Genomic DNA, 21397 nt, shown 5'->3' with positions numbered 1-21397 from the left:
TTTTCTGCATTATATGTTCTGAAAAAAGTTTTCATATCTGTAAACATATACGCCGATACCGATATATCGGTGAAAGGCTAATATCAGCTGACCGATATATCGATTGTTCACTTTTACCTCTTTTTCAGCTACTCAAGTTCAGAAAGCACTACTGAGACTAGATTGTAAAAAATCTGGTGGACCTGATAAAATAGAACTTTTTTTTTTATTACAGCTGATCTTATTGCAGAACCTATTGCTGCCATCTTTAACTTAAGTTAAACCTCTAATGTCATTCCACGTACTTGGAAATCGGCTATGGTTCTCCCTCTATTAAAGGGTGGAGATCCCTCTGAAGTGAATAACTATCGTCCCATTTCCAGACTGTCTGTTATGGCGAAAATATTTGAGTCTCTTGTAAGTGATCAATTAAAACAGTTTTTATCTGAACATAAAATTCTTAGTGAATTTCAGTCAGGTTTTAGATCAGACCATAGCACTATAACAGCGGCAATGCTAGTTACTGATGATATTATCAAATCTTTAGATGGGAAACAGCATTGTGCAGCTTTATTTGTTGATTTTTCTAAAGCGTTTGATTCTGTAGATCATGAATTGCTGTTACAGAGACTTAGATGTATAAGCCTTAGTGAAGTGTCTCTGAATTGGTTTAAGAACTATCTAATCGAAAGAACTCAATGTGTTCAGTAGAGAATTATGCCTCAGTATCACTAACAGTTAATAAGGGTGTCCCGCAAGGGTCTATTTTAGCTCCTATTTTGTTTTCTATTTTTATAAATGATTTAGGTCAAGGAATAAATACAGCGAAGCTACATTTTTATGCTGATGACACAATTAATTATACAGTTGCACCTTCTTTGTATCAAGCCATAGAACTTCTGCAGGATTCCTTTCATTCATTGCAGCTTAAACTGCTAAAATTTAAAATTGGTCTTAAATTCCAAAAAAACTAGATAAATGATTTTAACTCTGTCACACTAACACAGCTGATCCTTTTATTTCTACCATAGATGGTATTTGTATAGAAAGAGTAACTTCTTACAAATACCTAGGCATTTGGCTTGATGAAAAGCTGGCTTTTAATGTGCATATTGATAATCTGATGGAAAAAGCTTAGACCGAAGCTGTGCTTCCTTTTTCGTTTAAAAAAATGCTTCCCATTTGAATCCAGAAAGAGGGTTGAGCAAAGCGCATTTCTATCTGTTTTAGATTATGGTGATGTGATTTACATGCATGCAACCTCATCATTACTTAAAGTTGGATTCTGTATATCATGCTGCATTACGCTTTGTAACAAATATTGGTTCATGTACTCACCATTGTATTTTATATGAATCGGTAGGTTGGTCCATTATGTCAAAGAAGAAAAATCCACATGTTGCTATTTGTTGTTAAGGCATTGTTAGGTAAACTTCCTACTTATATTTCCAATCTTTTATCATACCACACCAGCAATTATAGCACTAGATCAACTAATGGTATTCATTTAAATGTTCCTAGGGTATACTCAGAGCTTGGTAAAACTGCTTTCTCTTTTTACGCTCCATGGGTATGGAATGATCTGCAAGTTACTGTTACTCTAGAATCACTTACCTCTTTAAAAGTCTTTTAAAATCTGCACTGAAGGAATCATGCTGCTGTTTTTCATAATCTTTGAATGGTATGGCTTGTATGACTTTCTTTTTTTATTTATTGTTTTTTTTAAACTATTTTTATGTACTATTTGTTGTTTAAAATGTGTAATTGCGTTTTTATGTGAAAATGTTGGTGCAGCCATCTTGACCAAGACTCCCTTGAAGAAGAGATCTTGTATCTCAATGGGACCTTCCTGGTTAAATAAAGGATAAATAAAAAAATAAATAAATATGCCCTTAATGGTGCATGTCCTTGGCGGGTGCATTGTGCATCTTGTTGAATATCAGCTGTATGCAATTTAACAGCACGTGATGCGTAAATCCCGTGTAAATATATTGATATTCTGTCCCTTAATTGTGCATATACATTATGATTTTATTGACCGTGTAATATACGAAAAGCAATGTGGTAGACAATACACACTTGCTGTACATGTTACAGACGTGCCTCAAAGCAGCAGCTGTGTAGTACTGTGCATGGGCATTGAATGGATTTTCTCTTGCAAGCCAGTGGACACCTACTGTAGAGTGGAGGGAGAAGGCGGGTAGACAGAAGGAGTTTAGTTTGGTTTCAATAGGTTAATAACATGTTGATCTGGCAGTGATGATTCCAAATGAATAGCCGTGCGTCCCTCTCTCTCTCCCCCTCGCTCACTGAGCTGAGCTGCCTAGTTCGACTATATCTAATCTGCAAGCTCCTATCGCCAACATTCGCACGTTTGTATTAAATATGATACTGGATCATTTCATGTGCACACACTGCTTTTGACAATGTAATAAGTGTCTGTTATCAGATCTGTTGGAGTCGCAGTTTTTGTTCAGATTGTTGGCCAAAATTTTCAGCAGTCCCAGGCATTTTAGAAATCCCTGCAGAGATTTTTTAAAAGAGTCTGTACAGAGATATACATTTTGTTAAACAGTAGTGATATAAGATTTTGATATAAGACCTCGAAGTCATTCACTCAATGCAGATATTAATTTCCCATTAAACTCACTCAACTCACAGACAGGTACAATTTACAATCTCTTAATGCACACCCACACCCATCTGTGACTATGTTTATATTGTATTTAATTTAGTCAACCACAAGATGTCACTGTGGCCTCCAAACTCCACTCTGGAGCAATCTGAATTCAACTGCTATGCCTCAGGGATAAAGAACGCCCCCCTCATTACCATACGGACAAAGAAATGTAGAAATAAAAAAAAATATGGAAATATGAAAAATATACATGAAGAAATAAATATATGTAAAAATGAATAAATATAGAAATAAATAGGGGAATAAATGTGGAATAAATTCATACAATTATACATAAGGAAATAAAAGTATAAATGCTTATGTCAGATTTTAACATTTATATGTAAACTTTTTTTTTTACACTTATTTGCAAATATATTTATATATATATTTATTATTATTATTATTATTATTATTATTATTATTTTTTATTTTTTTTTAAGAACTGCAGTCCTCGTCCTCCATAGAGATTACAGCGTTTCAGGAAATGCGGAACACTGAAAACTGTCAAATACGACAGCAGTTTCCGTGTCAAAATAAAAGCCCCAGGTGGAAGTAAACAGGACAGAAATATATAACTTTTGTATAACACAAATCTAATAATCATAATAATTATTCATCAATATAATAATAAACCAAACATGTCTCACAGTAATAATTTAGTATTATGCAATGTTTAACTGGGGTTTCAAAAATAAGTAGCTTTGCACACATTGTTCATTCTCAAAAATGTATTAGTAAAAACATTTTAAGGTAAATAAATTATTTTTAAGTTACTATGAATCGCAAATGAAGTAGGGCTGGGCGATAGGATGATGTTATCAGATATCGACGATGTCTTACAAAGATACCGATGCCGATTGCGACACTCATTGACAGATGAAGATCGACATTATCAGGAAATGGCAAAACCATGGATCTGGGAAGTTGGCAGATATATTAAACAGTTGCCCAGCAAAATGCGACGAAGCTGAATCCAGTCGGCAAGCTCCTTGTCCAAATGTATTTCATGCGTGGGTAATTTTGCTCATCTACCCGCAACAGGAGGACGACCTGTAAGACGTCTCGGAGTGACACACTTTGTGCTGTTAGTCACAAAGACATGTGCTTGAAGAAACACACTTTAATATATTTTTAAGAACAGACAAAAGAAAAGCCTTCAGTGCTTGTGTCCAATTCGCTGTTTGTTCAGAGGCGTGCAGCGCGAGCCTGTCTCGTGGAACATTCCACGTAAATGTAAAGAGTTTTCACTCTTTTTCTCTGTTTCTTTCATCTGAAAACTGTTTGCAAGAATAATGTCGTCTATGAGAATGCTGCAAATTATCTCCGATCATCTCGGGAGGTGCTATGATTTTTAGTTCACTTTATTTCCACGTGGTTAGCATGCATTGTGAATGCAACTCTGCAGGTTCAGTAATATATATCTCTGTATTAAATAAACAAAGATCGAGTTGGGTTCTGAACTCACGACTACATTGGCACAGCTAGTAAAAACATGCATCAAACATCCACACCAACCCAGCCTTGTTTTTTTTTTTTTTTTATTTTATTTTTTTAAATATGCAGCCAATAACTTACACACAAGGAAGTCTTAAATAATGCCTAAACTAAAACTCTGCTAAATAAATTCAGCTGACTCGATACATGTGTTAACAGACTATGATAATGGCCTACTCGGACTACACATTGCTTCCTAGAGCTGGCAGAAAATATTAAAAACAGACACAAGCGGCAGGCCTGGGTAGCTCAGCGAGCAGACACTGACTACCACACCTGGAGTCGCAAGTTAGAATCCAGGGCATGCTGAGTGACTCCAGTCAGGCTTCCTAAGCAACCAAATTGGCCCAGTTGCTAGGGAGGGTAGAGTCACATGGGTTAACCTCCTCGTGGTCGCTATAATGTGGTTCTCGCTCTCGGTGGGGCACATGGTGAGTTGTGTGTGGATGCCGCAGAGAATAGGGTGAAGCCTCCACACGTGCTATGTCTCCGCGATAACGTGCTCAACAAGCCACATGATAAGATGTGCGAATTGACGGTCTCGGATGCGGAGGCAACTGAGATCCGGCAAGTCTCTATGCCACCACGAGCACTTAGAGTGCATTGGGAATTGGGCATTCCAAATTGGGGAGGAAAAAAAAAAACAGACAGAAGCAGCGTATCTTTCAACCACAAATAATATAATATTGAGCAGCAGCTATCGGAGTTGTATTGGAGTGACTTCACCTCCCCCCTTCGAGTGATTGGCTAGAGGAGGAGCTGTCGATCAAGAACTAGTGGACCAATAGGGACGCAAAACGCCCCCTGATTTACATGAAACTCTATTCACAAGTTTTGGAAAACCAATCACGGAACTTGGAAACAAACACAAAGAAAAATACAGCATAAGCGTACAAAACAATTAAAATATGAGCAAAATTGAGTACAAAAAAACATGATTTTGTTTGCAATTCTGATGACTGTTTAAATTTTTCTGTTGTTTTTTGCAGCATATTTTAAATGTGTTTATATATTTTGGATTCATGCTTGTTATTTTTTTATCTGCGCTTTTTATTTATTTTTGCGCTTATTATTTTTTGATCCGTGACCGCAATACGTTTGACGGGATTTTTATCCCATAGAAAGTGATTAAATCATAAAGTAATACAAGACACGTTCACTTTGAACCTAAAATTGAGTATTATTTTCTTTTGGCAGCATTAACTGTATTACCAAAATGCAATACAAACACAAATTCGATAACACATTTGGCAGCAATATTTTGGGAACACAAGGGAATTTATTAGGCTTATTTATTATGATTATTATTATCTTTACATTTATAATTGTCTTTAGTTCTTAATCTGTAGGCTATTAGTAATTTTCCTCCTGGTGTCATTGACGGATACTTGCATGATGGCAAATGGAGCCATTGGAGATGATAAATATTTAAATAAGGTGGTTAAATTTTTTTTTTTTTGTAACTTTATTGCTTTTTCGTTTAGTTTAAAGTGCAGTATGAATTCAGAAATGTCTAGTTTGTTTTTCATGTTTCAATAAATGAATTTAAGCAAAATCAATAAAGCAAAACAATTTACTGAACCTCAGCTGGGGGGTTGACTATGTAATCGTATATCGCAATATTTTTTTAAGCCGATTACCGAAAAAAAAAAAATTTTTACATATCGCCCAGTTCTAATATGAAGAATAAATATAAAGTGCATATCAATGAAAATGATTGAATATCATTCTCCCTTTGTGTTTATTTAATGAAAAACAAACTATTTTTAAATAGATTTTTATTTTATGTCTTTAAAATATTGAATCTACTTGGCTACAATGGCTACTTGGATGAAATGATTGTTCCTCTGATTTAAAAAAAACAAAAACAAAAAAAAACTTTTAGGCCATTTCAGAGCAAATACATAATTGTCGAGATATACTGTATATCAAATATCTTCAATAGGCTGAAAAATATCGAGGTGTAATTTAAGACATATCGCCCAGCCCTAATAGAGTCTCTACATCAAGCAGATATTTGTGGAGGAGACTGGAGAAATTTCAGTACAGTGTGGCACTGTAATATTAACCCACACTTTGGTCCATTCAGGTGGACAATGCCTTCTGGTTGTGGACATTCCAGGGTCGTCTACTGCAGAAGAACAACAAGGACCGTTTCTGCCAGCTGTTGTGGAGGCCCCGCCCACCCTCTCTCCTGACTCAAGAGGAAATAAAGGTGAGATGAGGTCAGATGCAGGGTCACGGTTATTACTCTGTCAGCTCCCTTCAGACTGAGCTCTAATCCCACCTTGTCTATTTAAACCAACAGCTCATAAAGAAGGATCTGAAGAAGTACTCTAAGATCTTTGAGCAGAAGGATCGTCTCAGCCAGTCCAAGGCATCTAAGGTAATTAGATGAATCTGTTTTTATTTACTTGGATGGTTTGATTACATTATGGCTGTATCAATGTTCTGTGGTCCGATTTAAATGAGTACCATGTGCTTAACAGGAACTGGTGGACAAGAGACACGCCATGATGGAGGAGTATCACAAGTATCGTGAGAGAGCCATGCAGATGTACCAGGAGCAGAGATCTCTCCGCCTTGGACTCAGAGGAGGTAATTAATGCAGAGAGCACATCTCTTTTCAGCATTTAACTTAATCATTAATCATCATTGCTTGTGCTGCTTTGACGGCACAGAGCCATTAACGTGTGGTTTTCTCTGCACTTCCCCTTTCTCTAGAATAGGCCTGTCACAATTATTGCCCGATTTGATCTAATTGCAGTTATTTGACATAGCCATATATGTAAAAATATTTACAAATCTGAATCCAGTATTCACAAAATCCTTGAAAGGTCATGGAATTTTATTGGTCAAAAATGGTGGGAACCCTGAAGCTTGAAATTTGGCGAGACTTTTTTATCAGTTGGGTGTCTCTCTTTCTGGTGCAGTAGTGATTTTTTATTTGGAGTCAGCCATTTGCAACTGAATATTAATAATTGCGCAATTGTACCAAATTAACTGACTTATAGGTCCGCAATAGTTTTAGAACAATTATTTTTAAAGGCATAGTTCACCCAAAAATGACATTTCTCTCTTCATCTACTCACCCTCATGCTGTCCTAGATGTGTATGACTTACTTTCTTCTGCAGAATACAAATATGTTTTTAAGAATATTTCAGCTCTGTAGGTCCATACAATGCAAGTGAATGGTGACCAGAACTTTGAAGCTCAAAAAAGCTGCATAAAAGTAATCCATGTGACTCCAGTGGTTAAATCCATGTTTTCTGAAGCAATACAATCGGTTTTGGCTGAAAACAGACCAAAATATAACACTTTTTTCCCCACTATAAATCTTATGGGTTACTTTGTGCTTTTTGGAGCTTAAAATTCTGATCACTTGCATTGTATGGACCTACAGAGTTGAGATATTCTCCTAAAATTCTTTGTGTTGTGTTCAGCAAAATACGACGTCATACAGATCTGGAATGGCATGAGGGTGAATAAATGAAAAGAAAATTTAAATTTTTTGGTGAACTGTTCCTTAAAATAATGATATGTGCTGAAGAGCATGAAGATTAGATGCAGCAGTCTAGAATTGGGCAAGCATTGTTTTTGCAGCACTGACATGGTAACATTTTGGTTCAACAAGTGAAAAAGGACTTCCAAATAACTTAGACACAGTGAAAAGAAAAGCGGCAAAAAGCAACTGATTCCACAAATGAAAAAAAAAACACACACACAAAAAAACACCACCTCTCCAAACTAGACAACCACAATCGCACCTTCCTGATAACCGTGTCTAAATAAAAATGTGACAACCAAATGGTGCATATTAACAGTGTAATGTTATAGCCAAAGAAACCAAATATTTAAGTATGGTTGATAAACCTTTCAAGAAATACTGGAAAATGTTATGACCTTTTATATTTTTATCATGGTCATTGTTCATTCTGATTTCAATTAATTATTAACAAAAAAGCAGTGGTCATAACAGCCCTTCCCTTGAGTTTGAGAAGCAGTTGAAGTTGAAGTCATGACTGTTTTTTTCCCCGATCACTGTAGGTGTGGACACTGATGAGCTGGACAGCAATGTGGATGACTGGGAGGAAGAGACCATTGAGTTTTTCATCAATGAAGAAATTATTCCCATCGGAGATCTGTAACTCCAACAGCAGGTTGTGTCCAGTGGTAAGAAATAGGTGTTTTTTTTAAAAGCCTCAGCACAGTCATAATTACTTATGTTTTGGTATTCTTGTTTTCAGTATCCGTTTTTTTAGTGGAGGAGTGTGGACTTGCATTGAAGGAAAAACTGAGGGATCCTTCTATAAGAGAATTCCTTGTTATCATCAATCAAGTGCCTTTTAATACTGGTTCTTGCAGAAGGAGAATTTTGTGCCACTGCTTTTAAAACATCAAGCTCTTTGGGAGAACCTGTCCTGCCACCATCAGTCAGGCCTGCTCTTGGCGGATCTGATTGTAACGTGATCTTGGTTTTGCCTTTGGTAGATCTCCCTGATCAAAAGGGTGTTACCATGGCACGAAATGCCATAAACTCTTTTTACATCATCACACTGAAGGAAAACGTTTTGTTTCCTGAGAAGGCGAACTTGTACTCTAGTGTGCGAAAATGGCACTACAGTGGGCTGTATCCTCCTCCATTCAGATTACCTGATATTAAATGCACAACAAGGGAATAAAGTTTAACTGAAATCAAATCTTTGTTGTTTTTCTTTCTGAACGTAAAACAAAAAGTGCATGCATATGGATCTGCGTTATTGAACTTCAGCTGTACACTTTGAAAACAGTAGGGCTCTCATATATCTGTGTATTTTGGACAGGGAAAGACAAGGAATAATACACAGTTTTTGCACAGGTTAAATGATATCAGGGACTTTGGAAAATGCATCAAAAAGTAATTTTTTTTTTTAAATGTTCAGAATGGTGCCAGTTCATACATGACATTTGGTCATTTCTGTCCTCAGTTAATAGTTTTGTATTTTGTAAAGGGGGTTCATTTTCATCACTGTGTAGAAAACATCTTTGTATTTTTTCATCTTTCACTTCGGCAATCACATCAATTACCCAGTGGGTCTCTTCATTTGGCACCTAATAGGTCAGCTGCATTATTGTTACATTAATGCATATGCTTTTGAGCAAGGTGACGGGCAATTTGTTTCAACTGAACTGAATGAGATAAATCCCTGGGTAATTGAAAGGCAAGCAGATAGTGTGTGAAATATACTGTCAGATACCACTAAGTATGGTATCTGATAGGGTGGATGAATGCAAGAAGTTGTCTCTATGGAGAATGAAAGCATAATACTTTGTTTATATTTTAAAAATAGTTCACCTTAAAAATTAATAACCCTGCCAACATTTGAGGCATTAAGGCTGTAAGGCAGAATTTCTTAATCTACTTCAAAGAGTTCTCAAAAAATCCTCCACATGCAGCAATGACAGCTTTGCAGATCCTTGGCATCCTAGCTGTCAGTTTGTCCAGACACTCAGGTGACATTTCACACCATGCTTCCTGTAGCACTTGCCATAGATGTGGCTGTCTTGTCGGGCACTTCTCACGCACCTTACAGTCTAGCTGATCCCACAAAAGCTCAATGGGGTTAAGATCCATAACCCTCTTTTCCAATTATCTGTTGTCCAATGTCTGTGTTTCTTTGCCCACTCTAACCTTTTCTTTTTGTTTTTCTGTTTCAAAAGTGGCTTTTTCTTTGCAATTCTTCCCATAAGGCCTGCACCCCTGAGTCTCTCTTTACTGTTGTCCATGAAACACCTTTGTATGAAATCTTCAGTTTTTTGGCAATTTCAAGCATTGTATAACCTTCATTCCTCAAAACAATGATTTCTGTTTCTAGAGAAAGCTGTTTCTTTTTTGCCATTTTTGACCTAATATTGATCTTAAGACATGCCAGTCTATTTCATACTGTGGCAACTCAAAAACAAACACAAAGACAATGTTAAGCTTCATTTAAAGAACAAAATAGCTTTCAACTGTGTTTGATATAATGGCAAGTGATTTTCTAGTACCAAATTAGCAATTTAGCATGATTACTCAAGGATAAGGTGTTGGAGTGATGGCTGCTGGAAATGGGGCCTGTCTAGATTTGATCAGATGTTTTTCAAATAGTGATGGTGCTGTTTTTTACATCAGTAATGTCCTGACTATACTTTGTGATAAGTTGAATGCCACTTTGGTGAATTAAAGTACCAATTTCCTTCTGAAACAGAAAAATCTGTACATTATTCCAAACTTTTGGCTGCCAGTGTAGATAGATAGAAGCAGATTAAAGGCCTTGTGTGTTTGGATTCATTGATATTTTTTGACAGTTCAGAGCATTTTGTTGGCCTGTGTGAACATTCTATCAATGCAAGTCTATGGGATTTTTGATTGCCTGGTTTGGAAAAAAACGTAAGTCTGATCAGTTAGAAAAGACATAGCACTAAGTCAGAACAGTCTGAAGGTCTGTGCTGAGTTTGGTGAATGTAGCTTGAAAGGTCTAGGAGATACTTTTTACTTTTTTGGAGTTTGTTTTTGTCTTTGTTTAGTCAGTAGAATAACATGTTAGTTGTCAAGCCAGCATAAAAACCTTAGTGATCCTAAAATAGGCTTTATTTTCAATATGCATAATTGATTTTCTTATTTTTATTTTGGAGTAAAATAGGACCAGGACATTTTCTTGACAGGTGTCATGAGAATTCCAGAACAGTGGTGTTTTAGCAGAAACTATGGTTGCCATTGCAAATTATTAAGTGATACTTTGATAATGGGATACAACAAGGCTAAAGGCACACCTTAAGGAAAATAAGCTTTTTTTTGTTTTGTTTTTTTTTGTCACAAGGTATCTCAAGATTCAATTTATTTTTATTGAATATTGATGGAACAACATAAATTGTGTTAAAAGAGGTCACAACAGAAAGTTGTTTTGAATATTTGTTTTTTTTCTTTAAAGGTGGCGATGGAGCCTTTTACCCTACACTTGAGGTAAAAGTCCCCCAGGGGGATTATACTGATATAGTGTACATACCTGGGCAATAGTTATATGGCAAAATTTGTCAATTTAGGCAAATATTTTAAAGACTTTTGAATAACAAATTAAGATAATGCTTATTCAAAATAACCACTTCAGAAAAGGGTGCACAGTTTCTTGTTCATTTCAATCACATTTGACATTTCATAACACCAAGTATTCTATAAATAAATTAATTTTCATTATCATTGGATCAGTCAATGTGAACCCACTTTGAAAATTTTTCAGAACAAATCTATTCCCCCCCCACTTAAGAAAAACAATGTGTCTTTAGGCCCTGCAACAGGGGGGCTTTTTACCCCAAATACTATTCTTTCACTTATTGGACAGTTAGTGATTTTATATATATATATATATATATATATATATATATATATATATATATATATATATATATATATATATACACACACACTATATTGCCAAAAGTATTCGCTCACCCATCCAAATAATTGAATTCAGGTGTTCCAATCACTTCCATGGCCACAGGTGTATAAAATGAAGCACCTAGGCATGCAGACTGCTTCTACAAACATTTGTGAAAGAATGGGCCGCTCTCAGGAGCTCAGTGAATTCCAGCATGGTACTGTGATAGGATGCCACCTGTGCAACAAGTCCAGTCGTGAAATTTCCTCGCTACTAAATATTCCACAGTCAACTGTCAGTGGTATTATAACAAAGTGGAAGCGATTGGGAATGACAGCAACTCAGCCACGAAGTGGTAGGTCTCGTAAAATGACAGAGTGGGGTCAGCGGATGCTGAGGCGCAGAGGTCGCCAACTTTCTGCAGAGTCAATCGCTACAGACCTCCAGAGTTCATGTGGCCTTCAGATTAGCTCAAGAACAGTGCGTAGAGAGCTTCATGGAATGGGTTTCCATGGCCGAGCAGCTGCATCCAAGCCATACATCACCAAGTGCAATGCAAAGCGTCGGATGCAGTGGTGTAAAGCACGCCGCCACTGGACTCTAGAGCAGTGGAGACGCGTTCTCTGGAGTGACGAATCACGCTTCTCCATCTGGCAATCTGATGGACGAGTCTGGGTTTGGCGGTTGCCAGGAGAACGGTACTTGTCTGACTGCATTGTGCCAACTGTGAAGTTTGGTGGAGGGGGATTATGGTGTGGGGTTGTTTTTCAGGAGCTGGGCTTGGCCCCTTAGTTCCAGTGAAAGGAACTCTGAATGCTTCAGCATACCAAGAGATTTTGGACAATTCCATGCTCCCAACTTTGTGGGAACAGTTTGGGGATGGCCCCTTCCTGTTCCAACATGACTGCGCACCAGTGCACAAAGCAAGGTCCATAAAGACATGGATGAGCGAGTTTGGTGTGGAAGAACTTGACTGGCCTGCACAGAGTCCTGACCTCAACCCGATAGAGCACCTTTAGGATGAATTAGAGCGAAGACTGCGAGCCAGGCCTTCTCGTCCAACATCAGTGTCTGACCTCACAAATGCTCTTCTGGACACACTCCAAAATCTTATAGAAAGCCTTCCTAGAAGAGTGGAAGCTGTTATAGCTGCAAAGGGGGGACCAACTCGATATTAATGCCTATGGATTTAGAATGGGATGTCATAGAAGCTCCTGTAGGTGTAATGTGTAGGTGTCCCAATACTTTTGTCCATATAGTGTATATCACCTTGAACAAAATTGAACATGACAAATAAGTATTTTGTTTCAAAATAAATGTGATAATTACCACGATATTTATTAGCTACATACATTTACAATATTTAAAAAAGATATATTAAATATGAGATCAAATTGCCTCAAAATCAACTTTTAGACGTTACTTGCAATGATCTCATGGAAGAGGAACATTTTGCAGTTCACTGTATCAAACAGGACAGGTGTTTAGGAAAGTGCTTTGGTAGTTTGTGTCATGGGGGAAAATGAAATTAAAGGAGCCTTTAGCCTCGTTGTACCCTGATTTTGATCATATCTAGATATATGATGACATAATGATCTATGATTAATGGTTTAGGTGGAATTGGTGAAGCGTGTCCTCAACGCACAAACATTTGCTGTAAAGCTTTGAGCAGTACCGTTGCTTTGAGCACGCTCGGAAATCTCGCGATATCTGTGAGGAGCGCTGAAGCGCCGCTGTGTCAACAACCCGCTCGAGCGAGCGCTCATCCCTCCTCAGCTGACGCCGACCGAGAGATCCGACTCCTGCGATGAGGTGAGACCTCCGTTACTGCCATGTTTTTAACACGTTTCTCCTTCATTTTATCATATTCACGTAATTCAAGCTCAGTATTCTGGTAATTCTGCGCGCTCGAGACCAAACAGAGCCACTTGATCTCAGGCACGAGTAGCTACAACAAACATGTCTTTATGACTTCCTATGGAAAAAGTGCTGTATGTATGCATGTCTTTGCACTTGCTCCAGATTTGGATCCATATCTTTATCTTAATAGCGGGAACACGATCGATTCAGCAATATCCAGCCTGAACGAAATCAGATGTAAAGTGAATTGAATCGATGTATCAGTGGCTTTACGGTGAGTTTTCGCGAATACGCTCGAATCTTTGCAGCTTCCTCCTCCCACAGTCAGAGATGGTGTCAAAGAGCTACATTGTGTCCAGCTGAATGTGAGGGCTCGCCTTTGCATTTCATCAATTAGTAGGATATGAACATGAGCATGGGGAATTGTACCTGTTCAGAGTACCGCTGTATTTTGCTCTTTTAGACTAACAATCGGCCTGAATTTAAATATTAAATAAACAGAAAGCTAAACGTGCACATGTATAGTCGTCACGTAAATATTTGAGTCCGTTTTTGAAGAATTACTACGAGACATTACAAGGCACGAGCACGCATAATATTTTGCCTTTTTGTAGCAAAAATAAGTGTGTTGTGCTGTGAGTGATGCAGGAGCGAACTGACCAAATAACTGGGTGTTATTTGTTAATATTTAATTTGCACGCATATTATTCTAAATAAATGTTATGTATATCAATACAATAGTAGCTGCACCTGAACTGTTGGATTAATATTGCTTAGGTCTACGTATATTGTCTTTTATAAACACTGTTTACAAAGTAGTTATTCAGGCCAGTAAACAAATTATTTTATTTTTTTACACCAAGAAATCTTCATGTCGTAAATGACACTGTTTTGCATATAATTTACATGATATAGAAGCAAATAGACATGGCTGTTAAATGCATGATATATTGTTGCAAAACGAGCTAATGTGTGTTATTGTTAATTAGAGCCCGACCGATACCGATTTTAGAGGGGGAAAATTCACCAATTACCGATATGGTGGCCAATATATTTAATTTTTGAGCTGGAATGAAAATGGACCTTTTCTATGTGGATTTTTCACCGATTTTGCACCGATATGACTATGCAAAGCTACTCAGAAGGCTGCTTTCTTAAATATTTTTATCAAAGAATATTTGACATTATTATTATACATTGTCAACACATTCTAGAAATGAATGCTGAGAAAATAAAGAATAAATAAAAATCAGTACTGTATGTTCAGTATCAGTCAATTGCTGACCATTTAAATAAAGAATAAATACAAATAAACGGACACAATCCACCACCGCACCGTTGTCAGCTGAGCTGCAAAAAGATGCTCTGATGTTTACCTTTCAATCTGCAATGTTACTGACCGCACTGACAAACTATAGCTGGCTAACAGCAAACAGACATGAGTAACATGATTGTCAGGGAAAAGGTTAATGTTATATTAGTTATATTGAAAAGGGGAAATGATGGGGTCATTGTTTATTAAGTTTCCAGTATGTATTTCACAAAATAGTTAACAACTTACCCAGACACCTTTCAACTCTGCCCTGTCTGCAGAGCCACCGTCAGTTCAGCTCTGTAAACAATGGAGTTGGAGCTGGACAAACTACGCTATGATGCTATTCTAAAGCACTGTTTTTTGCATTATATATTCTGAAAAAAAGTTTTCATATCGGTAAAATATACGCCGATACCGATATATCGGTGAAAGGATAATACCGGGCGACTGATATATCGGTCGGGCACTATAGTTAATATTAAAGGGATAGTTCACCCAAAAATGAAAATTCTCTCATCATTTACTCACTCATGTCATCCCAGATGTGTATGACTTTCTTTCTTCTGCTGATCACAAATGAAGATTTTTAGAAGAATATCTCGGCTCTGTTGGTCCATACATTGTAAATGAATGGTGATCAGAATTCAGAAGGTCAAAAAAGGAGATAAAGGCAGCATAAAAGTAATCCATATGACTCCAGTGGTTAAATCCATGTCTTCAGAAGCGATATGATAAGTGTGGGTGAGAAACAGATCAATATTTAAGTCATTTTTTGCTATAAATCTTTGACCAGCACCAACCAGTAGGTGGCTGAATGTGAAAGGGTAGATTTACAGTAAAAAAAAAGAACTTAAATATTGACCCACATCTATCATATCACTTCAGAAAATGTGAATTTAACCACTGGAGTCATATGGATTACTTTTATGCTGCCTTTATGTCCTTTTAGTGCCTTCTGAGTTCTGATCACCATTCACTTGCATTGTATGGGCCAACAGAGTTGAAATTCTTCTAAAAATCTTCATTTGTGTTCAGCAGATGAAAAAGTCATAAACATCTGGGATGGCATGAGGGTGAGTAAATGATGCGAGAATTTAGTTTTTGGGTGAACTATCCCTTTACATTTGCATGCCTATTTTTATCAAATAAAGGTATGATCTACCAATACAATAATCATTGCAACTGAACTGTTAAATTGCTATTGCACCAATTATATTGCTTAAGTCTATAGTTTTCTCACTCTTAGGTTTGTCTGTTATAACCACTGTTTACAAAGTAGTTATTCGGGCCATTGTAAAGAAATTCACCAAGAGATCTTATTTTCGTAACTGTTGTGCTTTAACATGGCTGTTAAATGCATGATGCATTAATCTATGATTTCAAACTTAAAAATACTTTCTGTATCGCATAATTTGGAGACATTACGTGATAAGTCTGGAGGAATAACTTGCAGAAAATTTTCAAATAGTGGACTAACCACAATTAAATGTTCTTTGTCCTGAAGTCCATCAAGGTGTTTTGCTTGTGTGTGTTCCAGACATTCAAAAAGTAGCACCTCTGTACTATCTAAATCTGGCTTAGTCTCAACAGCATGTGACTTTAAAGGTTTGACTTGAAATCCGTTTCACAAGTTACGTAAGGTAAAAGCTTTGTGTGAACGTTGTATAGCTAAAGCGAACATGTTTCTTCTTTATTGCATAATACTGTTGCACACTATTGCAAAATACGGTTTAGGCACAATCTTGACTTCCCTTTTCTGATTTGTTTTCCCTCTACTTTAGGATATGATGTATCCTGTCTGGGCTGTCGATTGTGACATGGAGTTGAGGTGAGAATGGCACTTTCTCAGTCAAAATCAACCAAAATGGGAAAGTCGAGGCTTTTCCGTATCTTTACGATTGTGGGTGCGGTCTTCATGATCCTTCTCATAATCATATATTGGGATGATGTGGGGGCCTCTAATTTTTACCTGCACACAACCATCTCTGGGCCTCATCCATCCCGCCTCGTTCCACATGGCCGTTCTGAGCCTGAAAAGATTAAGAAAACAGAGGAGGACAAAGAGAGTTCATTTTTGACAGACATAGATGCATTTGTCAACCAGTTTTTGGAAGGAACCGTAGACCCTACGGAACAGGTGAGAGGAGAACCGCCCCCCGGAGAGACTCGCAATCAGTCCTCCGAAAAATCGGAGGAAAAATTCGTACCGCGTCGAGAGTGGAAGATCCATCTCACGCCAATTGATCCGGAGATAAAACAGCGACAGGAGAGTCGAAAACAGCTGATACAAGATATGTGCAGCAACAAAAGTCTCTTTGACTTCTTTGGAAAGAGCAGGACTTTCGATGACATACCCAATAAGGAATTGGATCACCTCATTGTGGATGACAGGCATGGGATTATTTACTGTTACGTCCCGAAGGTGGCCTGCACAAACTGGAAGCGCATTATGATTGTGCTGAGCGAGAGTCTGTTATTAGATGGCGTGCCCTACCAAGACCCCCTAGATGTTCCTCAAGAGCTCATCCACAACAGTAGCCTACACTTTACCTTCAACAAGTTCTGGAAGCGCTATGGAAAGTTCTCGCGGCACCTCATGAAAATCAAGCTGAAGAAATACACCAAGTTCTTGTTTGTCAGGGATCCTTTTGTTAGACTGATCTCTGCCTATCGCAACAAGTTTGAACAAGAGAATGAGGACTTTTACAAGAGATTCGCAGTAGTCATGCTAAAAAAATACAGCAATTACTCGGATCCACCAGCATCGGTGGTGGACGCTTTTGCAGCTGGGATTCGACCATCTTTCTCAAATTTCGTTCAGTATTTATTGGATCCCAGCACTGAGAAAGAGATGCCTTTTAACGAGCACTGGAGACAAATGTACCGCCTGTGCCATCCTTGCCAGATAAATTATGATTTCGTTGGGAAGCTGGAGACTTTGGATGAGGACGCTGAGCATTTGTTGCGGATTCTCCGTGTCGACAATGTCGTCGAGTTTCCTCAAAGTCACCGAAACCGAACGGTTAGCAGTTGGGAGCAGGATTGGTTTGCCAGCATACCATTGGAATCTAGAAAAGACCTGTACAGGCTCTATGAAGCTGACTTTAAACTTTTTGGGTATTCCAAACCAGACAAGCTGTTACATGAGTAATGCATTTATCATTTGGATGCTGAAAAGCTTTGACAATGCAAGAACAGGAAGAGGAAAATAGAAGATTCAGCTTGCTGGTTCTTTATGTCTGGATCTTGTAGGCATTGAAAGCAGTTTATACTGTAGCAAACATACATCCCTTTGTATACACCTGATTTGCCCAGTCCATTTACTAGTATTCCCCTAAATGTGTTACTATTATTTGTAATGGCCTCATGGACGTATTTGGAAAGAGACTTGCATTTTGATTATTTTAATCAATGCACACCTTCTTTTTTTTTCTTTTTTTTTTTAGATACTTAACATAAAAAAAAAAACATGGATTAACCATGAATTACACAATTAATATTATTCTAATTATGAAAAAGGATGCAGGAGAATGGTAATCCCATTTTTTTTTTTTTTTTAGTTAACAAAGCACCACCAAACTAAAACATCACGAGAGATTTAAAAATGTAGGAAGTGCACATAGAGTATTTTTGAATATTTTTGTATCATTTCGTAATGAAATGTGAAACATCAATGCACTTTTGTCCTAAAAGCTAGAAGTTGTTCTCCCCCCCCCCAAGCATAAAGGTTTTTCTGCTCTGTTACAGCAGTTTCATTTCTTGAAAGGAATATTATGGGTTTAATGTAAGTTTAGTTCAATCAACAGCACAAAAATTAATTTCAACTCATCCCTCCTTTAAAAAAAAAGCAGAAATCGAGATTACTGGGAGGCACTTACAAAGGAAGTGAATGGGGCCAATATTAGAAGGGTTTAAAAGGCAGAAATGTGAAACTTAGATTTTTATAAAAGCACTTATATTAATTCTTCTGTTAAAACTTACATATTATTTGAGATTTAAAGTTAAATCATTGTTTTTACAGTCGTTTAAAGGTTTACGGCGTTACGTTGTTATGTCAAAAAAAGTTGTAAAATTGGATATAACTACACAGAACAAGTAAGTTAGTGATTTTATCACACAAAAAGCATGTTAACGTGTATTGTTTACGTCTTTTGGCTGTACTTAAACATCTGGGTTGCAGCAAGGCACTTACAATAGAAGTGAATGGGGCCAAACTGTAAACATTAAAATATTATTTCAAAAGTATATCCACAAGATGTTAACAATTTGCATGTTCATTGTAATGACAATGTAACACCCTAAAACTTAAAACAACCATAAAATGACGATAAAACTACAATTCAACCCACTTTACAGCTCAAATAATGTACTTTTTTTAACAGAAGAATTAATGTGCTTTTATAAAAACATAAGCTTCACATTTCTGCAATCAAACTTGAAAAATTGGCCCCATTCACTTCCATTGTAAGTGCCTCAGTGTAATCTCGATTTTTGCTTTTTTTTAATGTATTTTTTTAAGAAAAGGACAGACAAGTTGAAATAAATGTTTGTAGTAATCAGTATTTTACCACAAACGCTGTCAATTGAGTTTAACTTGTATTGAACCAGGAATATTCCTTTAAGCCTTGTGTATTTTTAATGTTTCTATGGAAATGTGTGTCATTTTTTCAAACATGGAATGTTTTAAAACCATGTTTCTTTTAGTTCACAGTACTGCACAAAAATGCCAGTGTTCTGAAGGTACATCTTTACCACTGTATTTCTGTAACTGGCACAAAATGAAATTATAATACGGATGAGCAGCAAGATGAGTAACTGACATTAAAAAGGTATTTCTTTATAAACCGAGAGATTATCACAGGCAGAACGTGGCCTGTGCTTGTCAAGGGAATGTTTCCTTTCATCATTTTGATCCTTTTCTTCTATTAGTGTGTAGCAGGGACTGGATGAGCCCTCTGATCCGCAGAATGCTAAAGATGTTAGCATGTGTGCCAAGCAGTCCTTTTCATAAATATGCATCATTTCAAGAGTACTGTAGCAAACACAATTCAACATTTTTTTGCTCAGGTAGGCTTAGATTTCAAAACAATGGCCTTGTTTGCAAATTATTTGAAATATAATTGTAGGCTCAAGGTATTTATTTCTGATTTAGCAAAAGAATAATTTGGTGTAATGGCTTTAGAAAGTTAAAGCACAAATGTCAGTATTGTTTAAAGTTCCTCCTCTAGTATAACTAAGTTTAACTTGGGCATGTGCAAAAGATGAATTTAATTGTTACAAGTATTAATTCCTTTGCCATGAAGGTATTTCTTTTACTTTCCATCACGTTTTTTTGTGCTGCACTTTGCACATTTGATCACATGTATTAGACAGATCTTTAGGACAGAGAGATAAAATGTTTTTGGATCTAGATTGTAGATGGAAATCTGTACTGTGGAGCACAAGTGTAGCATGATTGTTTTGAAAGTGATGGGCCAGAGGGAACAAGATGCCCCAGTTTAGCGAGTCCTCAGGGATTGCCATGATTCTGGTATCAATGCACGGTTGGCCCCGTTTGGTAGCAGTGCCTTTGGAGGAAAAGTTTACAAAAAAAAAAAGTATATTTGCAAGTGAGTCTCTGATTTGCAGTCAAAACAATCAAAACTCCTACTTTTAAAACATTTAGTAGTACACACAATATGTGCTGCATCATGGAAAATATTGCATTTTTAGCCACAATTCTGGCTCGGCTATTAAGATTTGTCAGAACAGTTCCAGCGTTTCTTATTTCCGAAACCACAAGTTCTGTTACAGGGGAGAAAAAAAAAGTGCAGTACGTTGCCTGTGCTGTTGATTTATGTTTGCAAAATGAGTACCTGTGTTCTGTATACATTTGGTGCCAGATTGTACAATGAAAACTGTTATACTGTTTAGTGATTGTCTTGATGCCAACATTTAAAACATTTTTTATCTGGATTTTTTTGGTCATAGTATTTAGTTGCATGAAATAATTTTCAGGAAAACATGCTGAAAGCAAAAGGGAAATATTTGTTACATTAAATCAGGTCATAGCCTAAAAAAATGTTTTTTTTTTTTTTTTTTTGCAATGTACATAGCTCTTTTATTTATTATGGTATTATTTAATGCTTCATTTTCAAAACAAAAAGTTTAATAAAGTTCAATGCATGGTGCAAACACTGTAATGCTGTTATCAGCATACATTTATTTCTTTTGCATAAATGGTGTTTAATTATTAAAATAACCATAGTTATTCAGAGAAAGAGCTAGGCTGATTTTGGTACAGAGAACAGATTTCAGTATGAACATTTGAAAGTGTTGTTTGCATTGTGATGAGCCACAGTTCATTAGTATGTTGAGATCTTAATAACCACTAGATGGCACAAAAGTACACAAGTTTATTGCATACTCATTGACTATACAGATAGACACAGTAGTTGTAGCAACAGCCTTGAATGTTTTTAGTTGGAGGATTGTACAGGTGCATCTCAATAAATTAGAATGTCGTGGAAAAGTTCATTTATTTCAGTAATTCAACTCAAATTGTGAAACTCGTGTATTAAATAAATTCAATGCACACAGACTGAAGTAGTTTAAGTCTTTGGTTCTTTTAATTGTGATGATTTTGGCTCACATTTAACAAAAACCCACCAATTCACTATCTCAAAAAATTAGAA

At 36.8% G+C, this 21397-nt stretch overlaps 2 protein-coding genes across 5 annotated transcripts in view; both read left to right on the top strand.

The window, feature by feature from the left end:
• eif3ba (eukaryotic translation initiation factor 3, subunit Ba) overlaps positions 1-8854 on the top strand; it is a 28314-nt gene extending 19460 nt beyond the window's left edge. Inside the window, exons 15-19 of one of the 3 annotated variants that reach the window (XM_051714048.1) lie at positions 6243-6368; positions 6462-6539; positions 6643-6751; positions 8202-8324; positions 8402-8854. In XM_051714048.1, coding sequence (XP_051570008.1) covers positions 6243-6368; positions 6462-6539; positions 6643-6751; positions 8202-8302 — 414 coding nt within the window. In that variant the 3' untranslated portion in view covers positions 8303-8324; positions 8402-8854. Of the gene's footprint in view, positions 1-6242; positions 6369-6461; positions 6540-6642; positions 6752-8201; positions 8328-8401 lie in introns of all 3 variants that reach the window. The other 2 variants (XM_051714046.1, XM_051714047.1) reach the window with 2 other exon arrangements.
• Positions 8855-13279: 4425 nt separating this feature from the next.
• Positions 13280-20784, top strand: chst12a (carbohydrate (chondroitin 4) sulfotransferase 12a). Of its 2 annotated transcripts, XM_051714058.1 has the most exons (3): positions 13335-13360; positions 16261-16363; positions 16505-20784. In XM_051714058.1, exon 3 carries the CDS (start codon positions 16558-16560, stop codon positions 17872-17874), a length of 1317 nt encoding a protein of 438 aa, XP_051570018.1. In that variant the 5' UTR covers positions 13335-13360; positions 16261-16363; positions 16505-16557; the 3' UTR covers positions 17875-20784. The 2 variants fall into 2 exon arrangements, with proteins under 2 accessions (XP_051570017.1, XP_051570018.1); XM_051714057.1 differs by lacking the exon at positions 16261-16363 and having other exon boundaries at positions 13280-13360.
• The last annotated feature ends 613 nt before the right edge of the window (positions 20785-21397 follow it).

Source organism: Myxocyprinus asiaticus, chromosome 13, assembly GCF_019703515.2.
Source record: "Myxocyprinus asiaticus isolate MX2 ecotype Aquarium Trade chromosome 13, UBuf_Myxa_2, whole genome shotgun sequence".
Classification (NCBI taxonomy): Eukaryota; Metazoa; Chordata; class Actinopteri; order Cypriniformes; family Catostomidae; genus Myxocyprinus; species Myxocyprinus asiaticus.
This window is presented reverse-complemented; position numbering and strand designations above follow the sequence as displayed.